Here is a 21,935-nt window from a genome sequence, read left to right as displayed (position 1 = left end):
ACAGCAATGCCAGATCCGTAACCCACCAAGCAAGGCCAGGGATCACACCCATATCCTCACAGAGACAGCGTCGGGTCCTTAACCCGCTGAACCACAACGGGAACTCCAGGATGTAATTTTAAACTAATCACATAAATAAACTATGAAACATCGTTCAAATGTCTACTCATTTCTAACGTCCCTGCAGCTGAGCATTTACTTAAAGGATGAGCGATCACTGAGGAAACTGGAGTGTGGGCTCAGGTAACAAGGAATTTGGGGCCGCACGAGGCACGTTTGGAGGGAGCCCCTGGGAAGGGCTATAGCCCCCCCTCCACCCACGGTTCCCTCCTGGCAAAAACCAAGTCCTGGGTCTCCGGGCCCTGCCCAGCTCAGTCCAGCCCCGCCCCCCTCGCCCCCGCCGTGGACTCTTTCTCTCCCCGCCCCACCCCCACAAAGAGTGCCCCCAAGTAGCGGGATGGGGTGCCGCAGATGTGAAGCTCTGTTTCCCCTTTAGATTTGCACCCGGTCAAAACGCTGGGGAATGATATTTACAGGCTATCAGTGTCTTCTGAGACTCCAGCCATTACTTTAAGGGAAAAAAAAGACCCAGATTATTGAGAAGTAATTCACTACCACCTACAGTATGGAGGACATTCACGGAGCTGCGTAACCATTGGCACCATCCGTTTTAGGACATTTTCCTCATGCCAAAAAGGACACTTTATCCTGGTTGGCCATCACTCTGCATCCTTCTCAAACCTCCCTGACCACCAGCCCCAGACAACCACTAACTTACTCTCTGTTCTTTAGATTTGCCTACTCTGGACACGTCACACAGAAGGAATACGACTGGCTTCTTTCACTGAGCCTAATGTTTTCTAGGCTCAGCCGCGCTGTCACATGTATCAGTAAGTCATTCCTTTTTCACTGTTGAGTAATACTCCAGGGTTGGAATATACCCCATTTTGTTCATCCGTACACATCAACTGATGGACATCTGGGTGGTTTCCACTTTTTGACTATTATGTACAGGAACATCTGTGTGTAAGGTTTTGTACAGATGTGTTTTCAACTCCCTTGCTTATGTACTTGAGAGCAGAACGGCTGGGTTGCCTGGAAACGCTGCCTGTCACTTTTTGAGGAACCTCCAGATGCTTTTCCATGGTGGCTGCACCGTTTGACATTCCCAATGACAGTGCATGAGGATTCGAATTCCTTCCCATCCTCACGGACACCTGTTACTGTCTGTCTCTGGGTTACAGCCCTCCTGGCGAGGGGGAGGCACGTGGGGGTTTTTGGCATTTCCCTCACAACTGCTGATGGTGAACATCTTTACACGCGCTTACTGGCCATTTGCGCATCTTCTTTGGAGAAATGTCTATTCAGATCCTTTGCCCACATTTTAATTGTTTTTTTTTTTTTGGTCTTCTTGTTATTGAGTTACAAGAGCTCTTTATATATTGCAGATAAGATGGTTCCTTATCACATGTATGATTTATGAATAGTATCTCTGATTCTGGGGGTTGTCTTTTATCATTTTCTTGATGGTATTCTTCAAACACAAAAGACTTTAATTTGATCAAGTCCAGTGTAGCTTTTTTTGGTCTTTAGTCGCCTGTGCTGTTGTTGTAAGACCACTGCTTTTTGCATCTGTGTGGGTGCTAGGTCTTCACATAGGACATGCTTGAACCTCGAGGCAATTTCCTGCCCTGTTTCTCTCCTTCAGGACCACAGCTTTATCTGCCCTCTGGCCTCAATAAAAGCCCCAGAACTAGCACCTGGCATCCGGTCAAACCCGGGAAGCTGTGGGCATGTGCTGGCCAAGGGCAGCTGGGGTCCTCCATCGGCAGTGACTTAAATCGTGGATCGTGGAGGCAGAGTCCTGGGCGGGGTCCCCAGACGCACCTACACCGAGTCCTAACTGCACCATCTCGCCTGGGTAACCTTTCCCTTGTGGGGCTCACCTTTGCTTTTAAAACACTTTGGGCATCACAGAAAATAATTCACGTAACGAGCTTAGCCACGTGCCTGCACGCTGTCAATGACACACGTGTGCTGCTCCCGTAAGGCTGCTGGTGGGTTTACTTCCGCAATAAAGCCTGGCTTCCGGGGAAGCTCGGGGAATAATCCCAGTCTCTCTCCCGGCTCTGCTCTAGACTTAGGTTCTCCTGAGTTTCACCCTGCCTCTTCCCCCCCACCTCCTGCAGCAGCGCCTCCTCGCTCCCTAAGAGCCCAGCATCCCTTGCCCCCGCTGAGTCCCGATCTTCAGCGGGACTCTGGCCCCCCTGCTTCTTTGTCTGGCGTCTCTGGCCAGTGGTTGCCACCGGAAACTGTACAATCCCTCCTCCCAGGTCTGCCTCTCCACCTGGCCTGGGTGGGGTCCCCCTTCCCTCCACGGCCTGGCTTCATCTTCAGTGGGCACCGTCAAGCCTGCCCACCCCCAGCCACCCCCACTGCCTCTCCCTCTGCTCCAGCCCTGGCCTCTTGGGAGTTTCTGACATACACCAGGTCACATCCACCTTAGGGTCTGTATTTACGGAGATCTCACCTTTTCAGTATCGTCCAACCTGAGAACCCATTTTAATTTGCAACCTGCCTCCCCTGCATCCCCAGGGGTCCCGCCCAAAGCTCCCTGAGCTGCTGAGATTTCCTTTCTCCATAGAAGCATCGTGTCGCACCTTTCTGCACAACTTCTGATTTGCTGTGTAGATATTGTTCCTCTGATTAGAGCATAAGCCGCACGTGGGTGGGGTATCTTTGTCTCCCTCTCCAGAGTGATCGATGCCTCCCAGCGGCTCCAGGAACACTGTTAAAATGAGGGGACGGTGTGTGTGCATTTCACCTTCACTATTGACGGCAGACACCTTCGCCCGATAGATCTCGGGCCACAGCGCTTCCTCTTCTGGGAGCCGCCTGCATATTCTCCTGTCCCCTTGTCCCTGTTTCCTTTCCTTGATCTGCAGGACCCCGGTGGGCTTTTGTGACACTGAGCCTTGGTCAGCGCACTTACCCACTTCATTCTAACCACGCCTGTCCCCGCACAGGGCGCAGCACAGGCACCGGGAACCACAAAACCTCGAGCCCCGGCAAATGCGCTCAGGTCAAGGCCGGCAGGTGTCTTTGGAAGGGAACCAGAGAAATGCCTTTTCCCAATAACGAGCGAGTTACGCGGGAAGCACTGGCCACGTACCCGGGCAGGCAGTCCCCGCAGACGGCGTCGCTGGTGGCAGAGCAGTTGGCCTTCTGGAAGCGGCTGAGCAGGGCGCAGTCCAGGCACGGCTTGCACTTCTGAAAGCCCCAGTCCTCCTTGAACCTGTGCGGCCGGCACCTCACGCACTGGGCATCCTCCCCGTAGCCAAAGCCACATTCCTGCGGGAGGAAGGGAAGAGAAGGCTAGTCAGACCCTGCGAGCGTGGACAAGGACAAGGACACGTGGCCTGGACCCGGGTGGGACATTGCCCAGCAGCGGCGGCAGCTCTTCCAACAAGGTCAAATGCGTCTCCCACTGCGAACGACCTCCTCTGCGGCCAGAAGGAGCCTCAGCCACCCACGGCGTTCACGTACCTCCAGCTCAGGGCAGAACGGGGGCCCTTTCCTCTCTAACTCAGCCCCACGACTGCTCAGAAGCAGAGTCAGGGGAATGGCCACACACCTTCTGGCTGTTAAGGCAGAGGGAACGCGTTCTGCCAAGCAGGTGAACATGAGGGCACCAGGACCACCCGATGCCCACAGGCCTAGAAATCTACGCAGCATCCGGAGCCCTGGCAGGCTGGGCTGGGCACAGACAGCGGGGAGCGGGCAGGGCCTCCACTCTGGTCTGGCTGAAGCCCTGCGGTACAGAAGGGCTCCAGCTTCTCAGGATTTGGGCGCCAGACCCCAGCAGCATGTCCCAAGGAAGGGTGACACAGATGGCTCTGTGACCCGCAGAGGCTCGCTTCCAAAGTCAGAGTCATCTGGCGCTAGGGTGCAGCCACAGAAGGAGTTCTACAGGCAAGAGTTTGCAATGGCTCAAACAGGAGCTACCATATCGAGCGAGAGACACGACCCCGTTTCCTACAAAAGCGTTAACAGTGAGTATAAGGTGTATCATGAGCTTGTCCTGGGCCAACACCTCACCGATTCATGCCCCTCCCCAGCGAGGGGGCTGCTGCCATGATTCCCACGGCCCTGAAGGCCTGCCCTTAACCCCGTGGCTGCTAAGGTCAGAACCAAGCTTGTTTTCTTTTCTTTTTTCCTTCTTAGGGCCGCACCTGCAGCAGATGGAATTTCCTGGGCCAGGGGTTGAATCGGAGCTGCATCTCAGGCCTACACCACAGTCACGGGAACAGCAGATCGGAGCCACATCTGCAACCTACGCCACAGCTGGTGGCAATGCCAGATCCTTAGCCCAGTGAGTGAGGCCAGGGAGGGAACTCACATCCTCATGGACACTACATCTGGTTCTTAACCCACTGAGCCACAACAGGAACTCCCAGAACCAGGATTTGAACCTGCATGTTTATTCTATTTATTATTAATTAATTCGTTAACTCCACAGTGCTTTATTAATTTTTAAAAGCTTCATACACATGATTTTGCATGATCCCATAATAACCTTTTTAAAGAAATCTCCTACCCCATCTTGCCCCACTTCCCTTTCCCAGTGGTAACCACTAGCTTGTTCTCTATATCTGTGAGCCTGTTGCTTTTCTGTTTTACTCGCTAGTTTGTTGCGCTTTGCTAGATTCCACAGGTAAATGATGTCATACAGGATGTGTCTTTGTCTGACTTATTTCACTTGGCATAATGGCCTCCAAGACCGGCCATGTTGCTTCAAATGGCAACCGTTTGATCTTTTTCATGGCTGAGTAGTATTCCACCATCAAAACACTCCATGTCTTCTTTATCCATTCATCTGCCTACGGACACTTAGATTTCTTCCACAGCTTGGCAACTGTACATAGTGCTGCAATGAACACTGGGGTGAATCATCTTTTAGCGTTTTGGGTTTTCTTTCTAGGTACAGACCCAGGAGCAGAACTGCCAGGTCACATGATATGAACTTACACTGTTCAGTTTCAGCATCAGACCTCATAGCTCTACACTGTGGGTCTTTCGGGCATTTACTGGACATGGACACAGGAAGATGCCTGAAAGCTCACATAACAAATGTTAACACGGTACCATGTGGTGGTTTCTGCAGAACACTGGCCATTAAAGAAAAAAATCAGACAGCAATTCATGAGCTGCAAACGGAGCACGGTGTGGTGGGCCTGCTGGGAGCCCGCACGCGGAGGGGAGGGGAGGGGCGGGGGATGGGGGGCTTCTACCGACAGCCTCGGCTTCCTCCCCTGGCAACTACGGAAGCAGAAGGCAGATCCAGCAAGTTCGAAGTCCTTGTTTCTCTTTAAAAGTTATATACTTAACTCCTCCATCCACACCTACATACAAAGTCAGGTCAACTAAGCAGCTACCTCTGGCCGAAAAGGAACTCAAAACCAACGCGAAGGGGAGTACCCCCCACAGCGGATAAGCCGCCAGTGAGGGACGCTGGCACTGACACCTCAATTCAGATCTCACCCAGTGACTCGGTCACCTTCGGGAGGACGGGAACCTTCCCCAGCCCTTCCGTTCCTCTGCCGGTTTTTCACGTGTGTGTCCTGAGCAAGCAGGCAAAGAGGAGGGGAGGAAAACAGAGCAGAAGGTCTCACCTTCCTAACCCTGACGGCTGCAGCCAGACCACATGCCAAGCCGAAGGCACGAGCAGGAGCAGAGGAAGAAAACGGAGACTGATTCAGAGGTCGGAATTTCTCTAAACTTGGTAAAAGGCATTCTCCTTGGGGGGTTGTGGGGGGTAGTGGAACTACGTAGGTCTTTGCAGTTTTTTCTGTCATGGTCTGAAGTTCTTGCCAAAAGCATCTCTAGGAAAACAGCAAAGATCCACATTCAGGAAGAATTCCTTGGGATGAGAACTTGGTCTTTGCAGGCGGAGGTCACTGCTAGTTTGGGGCTTGGACAGTGTGATTCTGGGCCACGGCTGTATGTTGACTGGGGCACAGCTGCTGAGAGAGCCTCAGGCACCCAAAGGCTTTCTTTGGGCACAGAGGGAGCCTCCCAGCCATGTCCCGATCAAAGCCTGGGCACGTGACAGCGTGGGCGGAGGCCTCCTTGCTCACAGGCTCGGCATCTCAGGCAAAGGCTCCTGCACAGCAATTTCAAAATCACGCTTTGATCCAGGCGGCGTGGACTGTACGGGTCTCATCACAGGAAACACACAGCAGAGAAGGAAGGACAACGGGAAGGAGTGGAAAAAGGAGAGCAGGTAGAGAGGAACAGGTCTGGGAACTGGTAGCCAACGTCTGAAACGCTGCTTTTCAGGCCGGGAGGACACAGGGGAAAGCGTGTGTTTTCCTGCACTTGAGCCAAAGACACATCTGCCACCGGCCAGCTGCTATTCTGAGACCCCTCTGACCCTCAGTCCTTTCTTCTGTGAGATGACATATTACTGCCAGCCCTACAGGGTCATTTTAAGGAATAAACGGGAAAACACATAAAGCCTCTAAACTCTAAATCAAGCACAGGCATCGTCAAATAAACGCTCCTCTGGCTATTACTATTTTGGATTCTCTACAGCCCAATAAGCCAATTTTCCTGATTCCAATACAATCAAGCTTCACTGGGGAATAAAGTCACCTTCAAACCCCGATTTCTTCCAGCTTCCTCCCAACGACACTTTCCAACTAAAATAGTTTTCACGAATAAAAATCTTTCTAAGGTGAATAGCAATGATCTGCTTTTGAAAATGGGGACATAAAATACAATTCAACCGCTCCTGGTTGAATCAACTACTTCATTCCGCTGTCATAAAGAACTAGGCAGTCCTGTGTCTGTGGGGGCAGTTCTGATGTTTTTTTGGTTTGGGTTTGGTTTGGGCTGCATCGGCGGCATGCGAAAGGTCCCAGGCTGGGATCGAACCCGACTCAGAGCAGCGATACAGCGCCTTAAACTGCTGCACCACAAGGGAACTCCGCGGTTCTGTTTTAACGCCCCTGCCAGGCGGTCGGCTGCCATTCCTTCCTCCTGCTCAACACTAAAGTCCCCCAGCCACGCCATCCTCCCCAATCCGGAGACACTAGATAAACCATCGGATCAGAAATGCACTTGAAGGAAACAGACACGGGTGCGCTGACGGTCCATCTCTTTTGAAAAAGAACATAAACTTTGGTGTCAGGGAATCTCTGTGCTTCTTTGTTGATTCCTGGCTGTGTTCTAGAGTTTGTATTGCACAAAAGGACCGTGTGGACCGATGAGTCTCTGCCATATACCGCTGTGTGTCAATTACCTGTCATTACATGTCACAGAATGAGGATTTCAGGGAAAAAAAAAATTTTTTTTGGTCTCTTTTCTTCTAGGGCTGCACCCTTGGCATATGGAGGTGCCCAGGCTAGGGGATGAATTGGAGCTGCAGCTGCTGGCCTACAACCACAGGCACAGCAACTCAGGATCCAAGCCACGTCTGCGACCTACACCACCGCTCACAGCAACGCTGGATCCTTTCCCATTTACCCACTGAGCGGGGCCAGGGATCGAACCTGCATCCTCATGGATATTAGGTGGGTTCATGACCGCTGAGCCATGACAGGAACTCGATGAAACTTTTTTTTTTTTTAATTCATTCTACGCTGGACCAAATCCTGTATAGAAAGAAAAAAAGCCAGACTTCAAATGCATCCTGGTTTGCCTTCATTAACTGAATATTGGCTTAATACTCTGCCTGGAGTTTATCTGTCTTGGTGAAAACAAGAGTAATTTTCTCTGGGGATGGATTTAGGTGAGGGGTTGAGGGAACGCTTGGATCATCAATATCAGAAAATAGAGGAGTTCCCACCATGGCACAGCGGGTTAAGAATCCAACTGCAGCTGCGCGGGTCGCTTCAGAGGCGTGAGCTCGATCCCTGGCCCAGGAACTTCCATACACTGTGGGTGCAGCCATTAAAAAAAAGTAAAGGAGTTCCCGTCGTGGCGCAGTGGTTAACGAATCCGACTAGGAACCATGAGGTTGCAGGTTCGGTCCCTGCCCTTGCTCAGTGGGTTAACGATCTGGCGTTGCCCTGAGCTGTGGTGTAGGTTGCAGACGCGGCTCAGATCCCGCGTTGCTGTGGCTCTGGCTAGGCCGGTGGCTGCAGCTCCGATTCAACCCCTGGCCTGGGAACCTCCATATGCCACGGGAGCGGCCCAAGAAATAGCAACAACGACAACAACAACAAAGACAAAAGACAAAAAAAAAATAAAATAAAATAAAAAATAAAAAATAAAAAAAAGTAAAGAAAATAGTACCAGCATTTACAGAGCAGGTGTCAAGAGCCATACTTGTATAGAGACTGATTTGGGGCAATTTCACTTAAAATACATTTTCTTTAAACATTTGCCATTTAAAAAAGATATTATTAGAAACATCGCTTAATATTATCTTTAAACTTTTTTTTTTTGGTCTTTTTGTCTTTTTAGGGCCACACCCGTGGCATTTGTAAGTTCCCAGGCTGGGGTCGAATCAGAGATGCAGCTGCCGGCCTACACCTACAGCCACAGCAACACAGGATCTGAGTCTTGTCTGCGACCTACACCACAGCTCACGGCAACCGGATCCTTAATCCACTGAGCGAGGCCAGGGATCAAACCCACAAACTCATGGATGCTAATCGAGTTTGTCAACCACTGAGCCACGATGGGGACGCCCTATTATTTTAAACTTTTAGGAGTGGTATCATCGCCTGCAGTTCATGATAGTCTCAGACGTGCATGAAGTGACTCTTCCACGTGTTAAATTAACGCATCTTGAATGAACTAGAAATTCAGACAAATTACTTCCAGGGAATTACTGTGTAGCAGCAACCACTTTTAGAGCTGATGCGTCGTATTTCTAAAGCACCACAGACGGAGAGATGCCGTCATTACCTGACATCCAGGCTATACAGTAAACAGCAGATAAATATTAAGTGACCCCCAAGATAATGTCTGCTTTGACGTTTCCATTTCATTCAATAAAACGACGTGGTTAAAATGCCTTGAAATCTGCCATATAAAGTTTGATAAACACCTATCGAGAGAAACAGAAAGGAGGCAAAACAATCAAGACAGAGACAGAGAGACAGAGACAGAGACACAGAGGCAGAGAGAGGGGCGCTCACCAGACCCACCTTCCCGACCTTTATCCCTAATTGTCCATTTCCCCAGACAGGGAACACGGCGGCCAGGCTGGGGGAAGGCTCCCCAAAGCAGCTCCCTGAGTGTGTGTATGAGTGAGTGTGTGAGCGTGCATGCACATACATGCACGCACAACTGTCCTGCACCTCCCCGCAGCCCCCCACGTCTCATCATCAGCACCCACTCCCGAGCTCCCCACAGGACGCAGGTCTTTACCCCACAGAGGCTGTTCTTACCCATCCTGGGTCCCGAGCTCGGGGCCAGGGAGGGTGGCTTTTGGGGGGGATGCGAGTCGCACTGTCGGGGATCACACGCCCCAGCCGGGCACCGAAGGAGGACAGCACCAGGCTGTGGTTTCCGTCCGTCCTGTCGGGAGCAGGGGCCGGGTCTGCCGGAAGAGGGAGGGGTGGCTGCCACGCTGGCTGTGCTGAGTCCTCGCCTTTGACCAGACTCCCCAGGTTTCTCGGAGCCGCTTTTCCGGCTACGCCCTGGGCTGAGGCCGAGTCTCCGAAGGCCCAGCTGTTCAAGGGTCCGGCCAAGTGGGTTGAGCCAGAGGCCGCGTCCTCCGCATCCGCTGACTCTCCACCCCCACGGCAGCCTCACCCAGATGCCCATCCGCTGCCCCTCCTGCCCAGATGCCCGCCCACCACCCCCTCCACGGTCCCCTCTGGGTGACCTTCCAGCCCGACCCCCGCCCTGCTGCGGTAGGCCCCGCGGGTCCACGGAGACTTGGGGCTGAGCCCAGCTCCACAGGCTCCAGAGTGCAGTGTGCTCTGCTGCCTGCAGCCCTGACCTGCTCCGGTGCCCTGACACAGTGCAGGGCGCATGTGAGTGTGCATGCATGTGTGAGCGTGTGCGCGTGTGCATGCACGTTCGTGGGGGCCATGCGTGGGCATGTGTGGGGGGGCATGTGTCATGCAGGAGGCTGAGGGATACGGAAGAGAGAATCAGCCCGGGGCCTGGGCTTCGGATTAGACGCAGGCTTTACTTTTACGGAGGATGCCTGCCATCCACCCCAGGGCTGGGATCGCACTGAGGATGGAAATTAGGACCGGGTGCCTCAAAGCTTAAAGGCGACGCCCAGGATTTCCCTGAATCCCCAAGAGGACCGTTTCAGTTTCATTTTTTATATCCATCTTAGGGCCACGCCCATGCACATGGAAGTTCCAGGCCGGGGATGGAATCCGAGCCACCACCACTGTGGCGATGCGGGATCCTCACCCCACGGGGCAGGCCGGGGATCAAACCCTCGCCTCCACAGCCATCAAACTGCTGCAGTCAGGTTCCCAGCCTGCTGCACCTTAGCAGGAACTCCAAGAAGACTTTTTATTAATAAACTGTGAGGTGGGATGGAGAGTGCAAACTGTAAAGGGGCATGGCCTACACATCCAAACCTCAGGCGTGAGGGAGGGAGCCTTGGTATCTGACACGGGGCCCCTGCACTCCCTCCCGAAGGCCACGCACCGGACACTGTCAGAGATGCTGGGCCACCCTTCAGGCTCCCAGCCCCCCTCCCAGCCCCCCTGCACACTCCCTCTAAAACCCAGTCTGAGCCAGAACGCTGCAGGGCTCCCCCTCAGGGCCCTCCTGCCCCACTGGCCCCAGGGTAGGTCTGACGCGTCCTCAGCCGGCACCCCGCGGCGGGCTCTGCTCAGGGCCCCTCTTCCTCTGACGGTTCCGTGCTGTCACTTTCCACCCACCACCCCCACCCCTGCGCCTTGGCCGTGAACTCCCACGAGTCCCGGCTGTGGGCCCAGAGGAGCGCAAGCTCTCCCACCATCCAGTCCATCGCCATGGTCCCACCCCTGCTGCAGAGGTCCCCACGTGAGAGCTGCCCGGCCACTGTCAACCTGTGCCATCAAACACGTCTTCTTTAAAGCACACTAGCCGGCGTGTCATGAATAAGTGCTTCTCTGAGGGCACAGATGGGTGAACAAATGATGTGAGGGCAGCATTTCCTCAAGGATTATCAGCCTCATCACGACCACGCTAGGACTGTACCCCGGAGAGCGGAGGCGGGTAAAGGCCCCCCTTCCCGCCCCTGGCAACACCTCCCACTAGGTAAGGCCAAGTCTTCTTCCTCCGGGACCCACCGGGGTGGGGGGCTGGGTGGGGGTGGGGATGGGGTGAAGGCGGGATGGGGTGAAGGGGGGATGGGGTGAAGGGCCTTCCCTAGCTCGGTTCCAAGGTTCCAACTCGGTAGCTCTGTCACATTTTTTTTTATCTGCCCAATATTTTTGAGCCACCTTTGGTGGCTTTCCAGCAGCAAAATGACTCAAAGTAAACAGTCCTCAAATCCCCTTCTCCCTCCCTCCATCTGTAAACCGAGGACTTTAACAGAAACCCCAGCGGACCCCCCAGGGGCAGGTAGACCATCCCGGACCCTCGGCTGTCCCAGAAACACGTCCGGGGCCTCGAGTCGAAAGCACCGTTTCCTTGTACAGCCAGTAAGTGTGAACTCTGGTACTCTGAACTTCAAAAGCTCGAGCTGGACAGAGAAAAAGTTATTTTTTTATGGGCACAGACATGGAAGTGAGAAATGAGATCCACGCGGCCAGTGTTTAGAAATCGGCTTTTCAATTTCCTTTCATAAAGCAACGCCAAAGACATGGCCCCCCGCCCCCAACTTGCCGTTTATGAAAACCCGTAGTGGAGTTTTCTAAAGAAAAAATACAAGCCAGAGCGTGTTAATATCTGCCAACCCTCACTGGGCCCGCTTAGGTATAATTAAACACAAATAAAGTGAGCAACACTGTAATTAAACGGCAGAAATAAATCTTTTTGTGCTTGAAAATGACATTACTTTTCGGTATGAGTTTCTTCATGAGGACGAAAGCAGTTTTCCAAAAGACAGAGGCCTTTAAAAATGTGAAATGTGTGCGGGGGGCGGGGGGGGGGGGCAGGATGCTGCTGTTGTTTACAGGAATGAATTTTTTTCACATGAGCTAGAACCATCCCAATAATCGCTTAGAAAAGCTTGCTTTGAAAACCGTGCCAGAGACTTGAAGTCTCTTTCCAGAGGCTCCTGCAAAAACCAGTTTCCTGATTTACTGCTGGGAGGCGAGCCCGCTCAAAGCACAGCGTTGGCTGGGAGACTCGGGGTGGAAGCAGGGCCGAGGCCGGCAGACGCGACACAGGGAGAGTCAAGTCCAGGTGGGCACTTCGTCCTCCGCCACGTCCCCAGGCTCTTTATTCTCAGGAGCCCCCCAGGACGCCCCCGAACCCTCACACCCACCGTCCCGGTCAGGATGCCCAGCCCGCGCTGCTGACAGAGCCATGGAAACCACGCTTGGTACCTTCCGCCTCCGAAATGGGAATGAGACACCACTAGTTCTCTTTATCAGAAATTTTCCAAACTTGAACACTGCCGCCTGCCATCGGGGAGAGAGTCCACACGGCTCAAGGGGACAAAAGCCTCAAAAGAGACTCCACATGGCTGGGTGACCTGTCATGAATTTTCCCAGAGATTCAGGAAAACTATCTACAAGCCAAGTTACTACAAAGAGTCTCAGTGAGAAAGATGGTGCCTGGGGCTCTGGGTGGGGTGGGGGGGACAGCTGGAGGCAAAGGGCCAAGAGGCGGCCGGTGCGGGACAGCTCTGGGGGCTCGTGTGGCACTGATGCGCAGAGCCACAGCGAGGACCCCTGAAGCAGAGGGACAGAGACGCGTGGGCACCAGGACACTGAGGGCTGCCTGGAGTGTCACGGCAGATACCCAGCGGCCCTGCGCTGCAGCGTATCAGCTCTGGCGACAGCCCCGTGGCTGTAGCGTACCAGCTCCGGCAGCTTTGCGGCTGCAGGGGATCAGCTCTTTTACCCGGCGAGAAACCAAGCGAGCACTCGGAGAGGTGGAGAACTCAGGTTTATGACGCCGGTGGGCTCAGATGAGATCGCTCTCCAGAGTCTGAGCCCGGAAGAAGGGTTTCCCAAGGCTTTTATGGGCTACGTCTTCCGGGTCCAAGCCTGGCTGGTTGGACTGGAGTGACGTCCGGCAAGGTAGTAGATGCGGAAGCAGATGCATGGGGGAGGACTGGCTGGGGCAGTTGGCTAGACTTTGCTTAGTCATCATGGCTGGGGTCTCTCCTTTCTACATTTTATTGGGACATTTTCTCCTACAGGAGGAGGAGGCACACAGGCTGGGACTTCCGCCTCTGTTTTAGAGGCTGCTCCTGAGCCACAGCTTCTGGAAGGAAGCGATCACCCCAGAGCTGACCGCCCCACACCGCGGCCGTGACCTCAGGTGAAGAACTTAAAGGAAAAGAGATAAACAACCAGCTCCGCGGTGACAGCAGCCGCGGTCCCAGCACCGGCCGGGCACCGTGGGCAGCAGCTCTGTGTGGAGCAGCACGGAGAGACCGTTTCCGGCATCACGGAAAGTGCGCTGCACGAGGACATCATCAAAAGCAGAGGCAGGGAGCTCCCGTCGGGGCGCAGTGGTTGGCGAATCCGACGAGGAACCACGGGGTTGCGGGTTCGATCCCTGCCCTTGCTCAATGGGTTGACGATCCGGTGTTGCCGTGAGCTGTGGTGAGGGTTGCAGACGCGGCTCGGCTCCCGCGTGGCTGTGGCTGTGCTGTAGGCCGGTGGCTACAGCTCCGATTGGACCCCTAGCCTGGGAACCTCCATGTGCCACAGGAGCGGCCCAAGAAAAGGCAAAAAGACAAAAAAAAAAAAAAGCAGAGGCAGATCATTTACCTTGAGGACTCCCCGCCTCCCGCACACGGCCACGTGCCAATGGTGATGGGGACGGGCCAGCTCACCTCTGGGTCTCTGCCTCATCTTCTCGGAGCAGGAGCAGTTACACTCCCCATTTATGACCCACGGCAGGGATTCCACTCTCCCAAACTCGGAGATCACCCAGGACCTGGTCTGTAACAAGCCTTGGCCAAGGTTGTTTATTTTGTTGGCGAGGTGGCTATGACAGAATCACATCTGAAGACATTCTGAGACGGAGTCTGTATTTTTTACGTTAAGACACATCTTGGAGATGCAAAGTATCCAGGGTGAAAGGTTAAAATAAGAACGCGTTTCCAAAGTGGCCAGTTTGGGATAAACAGGTGCACATTACAATATGTTACATAAAACATAACCAACAAGGTCGGTTATCTTTAGCTGTGGATCGCAATCATTAGCTCCAGCTTTTTGAAGGCAACCAACAAGGACCCGCTGTACAGCACAGGGAGCTCTACTCGATGTTTTTAATAACCTATACGGGAAAAGAATCTGAAAAAGCAAGACAGATGTGTGTGTACAACTGAATCACTTTGCCATACACCTGATGCTGACACGACATTGCATATCAACTCTAAGCCAATAAAAACAAAACCAAAAAAAAGAAGTGAGCCACAATGCATCTAAATGAGATAAAATATACTGCAGCTGCTTGAAAAAAAAAGCGCTCAAAGATGGAAAGGCATCAGTCTCAACAAGGACGTCGGTCCTACTGAACCTGGGGCTGCTGTGTTGACTCTGGACAACCTCACAACCTAAAGGAAGAAAAGGAGTTCCCTGGTGGCCTAGCGCTAGAGGATCTGGCAGTGTCACAGCGGTGGCGCAGGTTCAATCCCTGGCCCGGGAGCTTCTGTGTGCCTCGTGCCTGAGCAGAGCACAGCAAGCCTCTCGACCGCGTGTTCTGATGGTAGGAACCCAACAACAGGAGAGTAAGCCAGACACCTTGTGAAAAAAATCAGGTGGAATACCTTCCAAAGAAAATAATAATTAGGAGTAGTTAAACCACAGACGGAAATTTTAACTGTACCGGCTTATCCCGAGGGTTTCTGAGCTCGAGTTTTAAGATACAGATACACGGTTACGATTCAAAGAACCTCGTGATCCCGAATTTATTATTTTATTTATTTATTTATTTTGGCCACACTCATGACATATGGAAGCTCCCAGTCCAGGGACTGAGTACAAGCCACAGCTGCCGTCCCACACCACAGGTGCAACGATGCTAGACCCTTAATCTGCTCTGCCACAAGGGAACTCCAAGAATTATTTTATTTCATTTTTTGCTTTTTAGGGCCACACCCATGGCATATCGAAGTTCCCAGGCTAGGGGTCTGATCGGAGCTGTAGCCACCAGCCTACACCACAGCAACATGGGATCTGAGCCGCATCTGTGACCTACACCATAGGTCATGGCAATGCCAGATCCTTAACCCACTGAGCGAGGCCAGGGATCGAACCCATATCCTCATGGATATTAGTTGGATTCGTTTCCCCTGAGCCATGACAGGAACTCCAAGATTAGTTGTTTTAGATAGGATATTAGAAAATGGACAGAAATTTTAAATTATGCTTCGTACAGCAAAATAAGTCACATAGCAATGTTGGAATAAAGGTTATTTGAGAGTTCCATGTCTGGTGGAAATATCCTTTTTTAACTCTTAATATAAAGAAAACTTTAGTTGTGGATATCAATAACTAGGTCGAGGAGTTTCCGCTGTGGCACAGGAGAAATGAATCTGACTAGGAACCATGAGGTTGTGGGTTTGATCCCTGGCCTCGCTCAGTGGGTTAAGGATCGGGCGTTGCCTTGAGTTGTGATGTAGGTCGTAGATGCAGCTTGGATCCCACGTTGCTGTGGCTGTGGTGTAGGCTGGCAGCTGCAGCTCTGACTCGACCCCTAGCCTGGGAACTTCCATATGCTGCAGGTGCGGCCCTAAAAAAGAAAAAAAAAGAAAAAAAAAATGTGCACACAGGTAGAGCTATTCATATCGCTTCCTTTTGGTTGCTTCTAATGAAACAGGGTTCGACTGCTGTTTCAACACTCAGGGAAAATTACTACCTACTGAAAAATATTTCTTCTGGATGTCCATGGGAAATTATGAAATATGGAAACTCTTATCAAATAATCTTAGAAGATTTTTTTTTTTTTTAATAAAAAAACACTGGAGCTGATAGATAGAAGCTTCACTCTCTAGATAAAGGATGAAGATCAGGAAGCGATTTCCTAGAAATGCTTTACTCATCTCTTTGAATTTGAGATGTTTCCTTCAGACTTTCACAGGATTTGGGAAAAGAACCCAGGGGTAGAAATACGATCATCTATTTGCCTGCTGGGCACAATCGTTACCTTGCTACTTTGTTGATGAATCTCATATACCTCTCTGCTGCCATAAAGGACCTTTTTAGATCCAACAGAGCGAAACCTCTGCCTGAAACCACATGTTACTACAATCCACAGGGATTAAAAAGCATCATTTGGGTGCTCTAGCAAACTGGATGTCGCAGAGTTCAACAGCCAGCCAGCATCCATCCAAGCAAAGGGCCCAAGATGCCAAAAGCCATCGTATATTCAACACAACAGAGAGGCCAGGAGTTACTGGTGGAATATGCGTAATTCCTTGCTTCCTGCTGTTTGCAGATCATCAATCAAAAATCTATGAATGACAAGACTCGCCTTCACAGAATGGCATTCTAGGGGAAAGGACCCGTCTCTTTAAAAGCCACTTAAAATAAAAAAGACCCATCTTTTGTTCCTTTTTTAACAGGAAGACCTTGATGCATTATTTACAACAAAACGATACATCAATGGTCCACAACGGGTAATATCTTCAAAAGGTTAGAAGATAAATGGATGTGAGGCCCTGACCATATTGTGACAGAGAAGGGCCCGGAGCACCTAGGGTTCTGAGTCCACCCCGCCAGAACACCGTTTCCTCACAGAGGGGGCTGAAGAAGAGTGTATTTGACATGCTCCAGGGATTAACATATACTCAAGGTGGAGAAATGAATAATAATATTGGCATTACAAAGGAACGTTCAAAACTCTGGCTTGGAAATGAACCGCTCCCTTGGGGCCTGGCTGGACTCCACCTCTTGATAAGCAATGGCCACCCTCATTTTAAGAAAAAGAAGGCCCAGTTTCTCCAAAGAAGATATACAGATGGCCAACAGGCACATGAAAAAATGCTCAACATCACTGATTATTAGGGAAATGCAAATCCAAACTACTATGAGGTACCACCCCACACCAGTCAGAATGGCCATCATTAGTAAGTCCACAAACAACAAAGGCCAGAGAGAGTGCGGAGAAAAGGAAGCCCTCCACCACTGTTAGTGGGAATGTAAACTGGTACAACTACTATGGAAAACAGGATGGAGGTACCTCAGAAAACCAAATATAGAACTACCACATGACCCAGCAGTCCCACTCCTGGGAATATATCTGGACCAAACTTTCATCCAAAAAGATACACGCACCCGTATATTCACTGCAGCACTATTCACAATAGCCAAGACATGGAAACATCCTAAATGTCCATCCACAGATGAATGGAGTTAAGAAGAGGTGGTCTATATACATAATGGAATACTACTCGGCCTTAAAAAAGAAAAAAAATGCCATTTGCAACAACATGACTGGAACTAGAGACTCTCATACTACTAAGTGAAGTACATCAGAAAGAGGAAGACAAATACCATATGATGTCACGTATATCTGGAATCTAATATACGGAACAAATGAACCTTTCCACAGAAACGAAACTCATGGACTTGGAGGACAGACTTTGGTTGCCAGTGGGGAGGGGGAGGGACTGGGACGGACTGAGACTCTGGGGTTGGTAGAAGCAAACTATTGCGTTTGGGATGGATAAGCAATGAGAGCCTGCTGGATAGCACAGAAAACTATATCTAGTCACTTGTGATGGAACACAATGGAGGATAATACGAGAAAAAGAATATATATATGTATATATGTATGACTGGGTCACTTTGCTACACAGTACAGTAGAAATTGACAGAACACTGTAAGTCAACTACAATGGAAAAAATAAAAATCATAAAATAAAAAAAAGGCCCAGTAAATAGTAGCATTACTATTTTCTGTTACCAATGCTTTATCATTAAATCTTAGTAGAATGTTGATTCCTTTTAATTAATGCAAGTAAACGTTAATGATTCTATTCTTTTTTAAAATTTTATTTTATTGAGGTATACAGTTGATTTACAATGTTTTTTGTTTGTTTGTTTGTTTGTTTGGTTTTTTTTTTTTTGTCTTTTTGCCTTTTCTAGGGCTGCACCCATGGCATATGGAGGTTCCCAGGCTAGGGATCTAATTGGAGCTGTAGCCACTGGCCTACGCTACAGCCACAGCAGTGCTGGATCTGAGCCTCACCTGTGACCTACACCACAGCTCATGGCAACGCCCGATCCTTAACCCACTGAGCGAGGCCAGGGATCAAACCTGTAACGTCATGGTTCCTAGTCAGATTCGTTAACCACTGAGCCACGATGGCAACTCCAGTTGATTTACAATGTTGTGTTAATGTCTGCTGTACAGCAAAGTGATTTAGTCACACATATATATACACTGGTTTTCAGTTACATGTATAGGTATATATATAATTTTTCATACTCCTTTCCATTATGGTTTATCACAGGATACTATGTTTCCCTGTGGCGAACAGTAGGACCTGGTTGTTTAATGGCTCTATTATTTCAGTGAAGGATGACAGACACTCAGTTACACAAAACAAGGATACTTATTGAATTACAAGTATTCGTATCTATTTCTTTATCTCAGTAAGATGCAAGAATCAAATGTATTGAAAAGGGAATTGTGTAATATTTGGCTAGAGGGACATGACGGACCAAGACATCCTCATGAGTAACGAACTGAAAGAATTTAGCTGAAAAGAACAGAGTTGAAAGACATGGATCTACAGGTTCCCAGGCGTCCGACAATTACCTTGGACAGCTCCATGCCAGGCCCGCACTGCTGGCAGAGGGCACAGTTTCCCGACCGATCCCTGAACTCCTGCTGCCCGCAGTCTCCTGTTTCACAGAGCACTATACACGCCTGAAAAAGACAAAACGTTATCTTCAAGTAAGTTAATTCTATTTTTCATAAGACAGAAAGTACATCCTCAGTTTACTCACATGAACACTGAATGTAAACATTTGTTCAGACCGAGGTCAATTCGGTTTCACTTTCGAAGAAAAACCACTTTCTGAAAAAACCAGGGGGACAGTTAAACCAAACAGCCTGATTCTGCTCTGTGCTCCCTGCAGGAGAATCGCCCTTTTTCTGGAATTCACTGCTACCTTCTTTTGATGCTTTCCTGAGTACCCAAGGTAAAATTAGCTAGGAGCTGCTCTTTTTCCTAAGAAGGAAGATGTATAAAAAAAACAGTTGGTAGAGATCCAAGATCCTTTTGAATTCAAAATTATATTTTTTGATCTTCAAGAAATAGAAATACATTCACATATAACAAATTGAAAAAAAATAAATAAATGGGATACACAGAACAGCCCTGAGAACTCTGCTGTTATCCTTGACACATCCGATACCCAGTTCTGACGTAGAAGTTTCCACCCTTCTCAGCTGTTCCATTTACTTAGACTTCATCATTCAAAAAATACGACCCGACGATCCTGAGATCAGTAAAATATCTGAGAATGATGATGACGACAGTAGCGGCCAAACTCCCTGAATTCTTCAAAGTGCTACATAAACATGAACTCACTTCCCTACTAACTGCCACTTTGCCACTTCAGTGGGAGCTCACTATATACTTGTAAACACTGTATTATTTCTTTTGTTAGGCTTTTTGGGGCTGCCTCCGCAGCATATGAGAGTTCCCCGGCTAGGGGTCGAATCAGAGCTACAGCTCCGCATCTGCAACCTACATCACAGCTCATAGCAACGCCGGAATCTTAACCCACCGAGCGAGGCCAGGGGGTTTGTTACTGCTGCGCTACAATGCGAACTTCTCAATATACTTTTTAAACACTGCAATACAGTTAATTTACCATGTGTTCATTTCTGCTGTAGAGCAAAGTGATTCAGTTATACACATGAGTGCGTGTGTGTGTGCACACACACATTCCTTTTTCCGTATTCTTTTCCATTATGGTTTATCACAGGATACGGAAGAGAGCTCCCTGGTCATACAGCAGGACCCTGCTGCTTATCCACTCCATATGTAATAGTTTGCATCCACTAACCCCAGCCTCCCGGGACAGCCTTCCCCCATCTGTGCCCCCACTTTGCAGCCGCAAGGCGGTTTCCTGTGTCCTAACAATATACCTGGGCTCCCAGCATACGCCTTAAATGGTGAGACTGTCTACTTTGCAAAAACAAAAAGGTTGGAAGTCATTTTCCTAAACATTGCCTTTATGTATTATTTTACCTGAGAACAACAACTTGGTCATATATGCTAGCGCCCTACCAAAGGGTGTCCATCTGCTTCTCAGCAGGTGCTACTTCGTCACCAAGGTCGGTATTCACCGACTCGGACCGGTGACAACATTCCCTTCCAACCCTTAGGCTGAGCAGAGACGCCCTCAGTAACGTTCCTGACTCTGATTTTGCTTCGCTCCATGAAAACCGAGGTCGGCAGGAAGTGCTGGCGGAGCAGAAGCCGCGCGTGTGATGCCGACCCGCACGGGGGCACAGAAATGGGTTTTGATGGTTACGGCCACGGGCAGGCACTCAGTACAAACTACCTGCCCCTTGAAGCAAATACCTACACTGCCAGCCATCCTTCCCAAATAAAACCCCAGCCTTCAGCTCTAGAGCAGGCAGGAGGAGGGTCGCGGGCTCCAGCACTGGGACAGGACTTGGGGCTAAAGGTCTAGTCACCTGTCACCCGCCGCCTCTCTCGGGTCCCTGCGACAGCCAGTCTCGGAGGAGTTTGCTTTGATTCCGTGCACTCGCTTTGGGAAAGAAATGCCACAGCCTTTGTCCTGGGCACTTCTTCCAACGTTTAACAGCCTCGGCTGGAACAAGGGACAGCTTCCTCACGTCCGCTCAAATCTCGGACTCGTCATTCCCCTCCTTTCTCTTCCAAGAAGACCTCAAGAGCTCTCTTCAGGAGTTCTGGCTGTGGCTCGGCAGTAACGAACCTGACTAGGACCCATGAGAACATGGTTCGAGCCCTGGCCTCGCTCAGTGGGTAAGGGATCCGGTGTTGCCGTGAGCTGTGGTGTAGACCACAGATGCAGCTCCGCTCTGGTGTGACTGTGGCTGTGGTGTAGGCAGCAGCTGTAGCTCTGATTGGATCCCTCGCCTGGGAACCTCCCTATGCCGCAGGTGCAGCCCTAAAAAGTCAAAATAAAAAAAAAAAAGAATTCTTTTCCTATCTGTAGATCACAACTGCGCCTTCAGATTGCATGTTTCAAGCATCTTTTGAATACCTTCATGGACGTTTTATAGTGAGTTTTCCCACATTAAACTCTCCATCTTTCTTTGATGCTTTTTGGAACCAAGAGGGATATAAATAATTACATAAAACAATAGTATTTAAGGACCAGTTTCAGGAATTCCCACCATGGTGAAGTGGGTTAAGAATCCGACTACAGCAGCTTGGGTCACTACAGAGGTATAAGTTCAATCCTCAGCCCGGTGCAGTGGGTTAAGGATCTGGTGTTGTTTCAGCTGTGGCGTAAGTGGCAGCTGCGGCTCAGATTTGATCCCTGGAATGTCCATGTGCTGTGGGTGCGGCCATAAATTAAAAATAAATAAATAAATAAAAATAAAAAGAAGGGACTCTAAACTCTTCACAAAGTGTGAAGTCATGGGCTCCAAACTGGAATCTGGGGTCCTGTTAGGGTCTAAGGGGCTGTGAGTGGCTTCTGCCTGTCAACCCTACTCAGCATCGTTATCACAGGGCTATAAGCAGCAGTGCTTTTTATGATTTCATCTCGATTTCAATAAAGAATTGCTACCCTAAATCAACTATAATGGAAAAAAATAAAATCATAAAAAAAAAAAAAGAACTGCAACCATTGTTAGAAAAGTCAAGACTCAGGAGCCATCTC

At 50.1% G+C, this 21,935-nt stretch overlaps 1 protein-coding gene across 4 annotated transcripts in view; it reads right to left on the bottom strand.

Moving 5' to 3' along the window:
* TNFRSF19 (TNF receptor superfamily member 19) overlaps positions 1–21,935 on the bottom strand; it is a 102,376-nt gene that overhangs the window by 57,764 nt on the left and 22,677 nt on the right. For all 4 annotated transcript variants that reach the window (XM_047756013.1, XM_047756009.1, XM_047756010.1 and 1 more), the window contains exons 3-4: positions 18,862–18,972; positions 3,173–3,351 (exon numbers count right to left, since the gene is read on the bottom strand). In XM_047756013.1, coding sequence (XP_047611969.1) covers positions 3,173–3,351; positions 18,862–18,972 — 290 coding nt within the window. The remainder of the gene's footprint in view (positions 1–3,172; positions 3,352–18,861; positions 18,973–21,935) is intronic.

Source organism: Phacochoerus africanus, chromosome 13 (genome assembly GCF_016906955.1).
Source record: "Phacochoerus africanus isolate WHEZ1 chromosome 13, ROS_Pafr_v1, whole genome shotgun sequence".
Lineage (NCBI taxonomy): Eukaryota > Metazoa > Chordata > Mammalia > Artiodactyla > Suidae > Phacochoerus > Phacochoerus africanus.
Note: the sequence above shows the minus strand (reverse complement) of the source record. Positions and strands in the feature narration are given on the sequence as shown.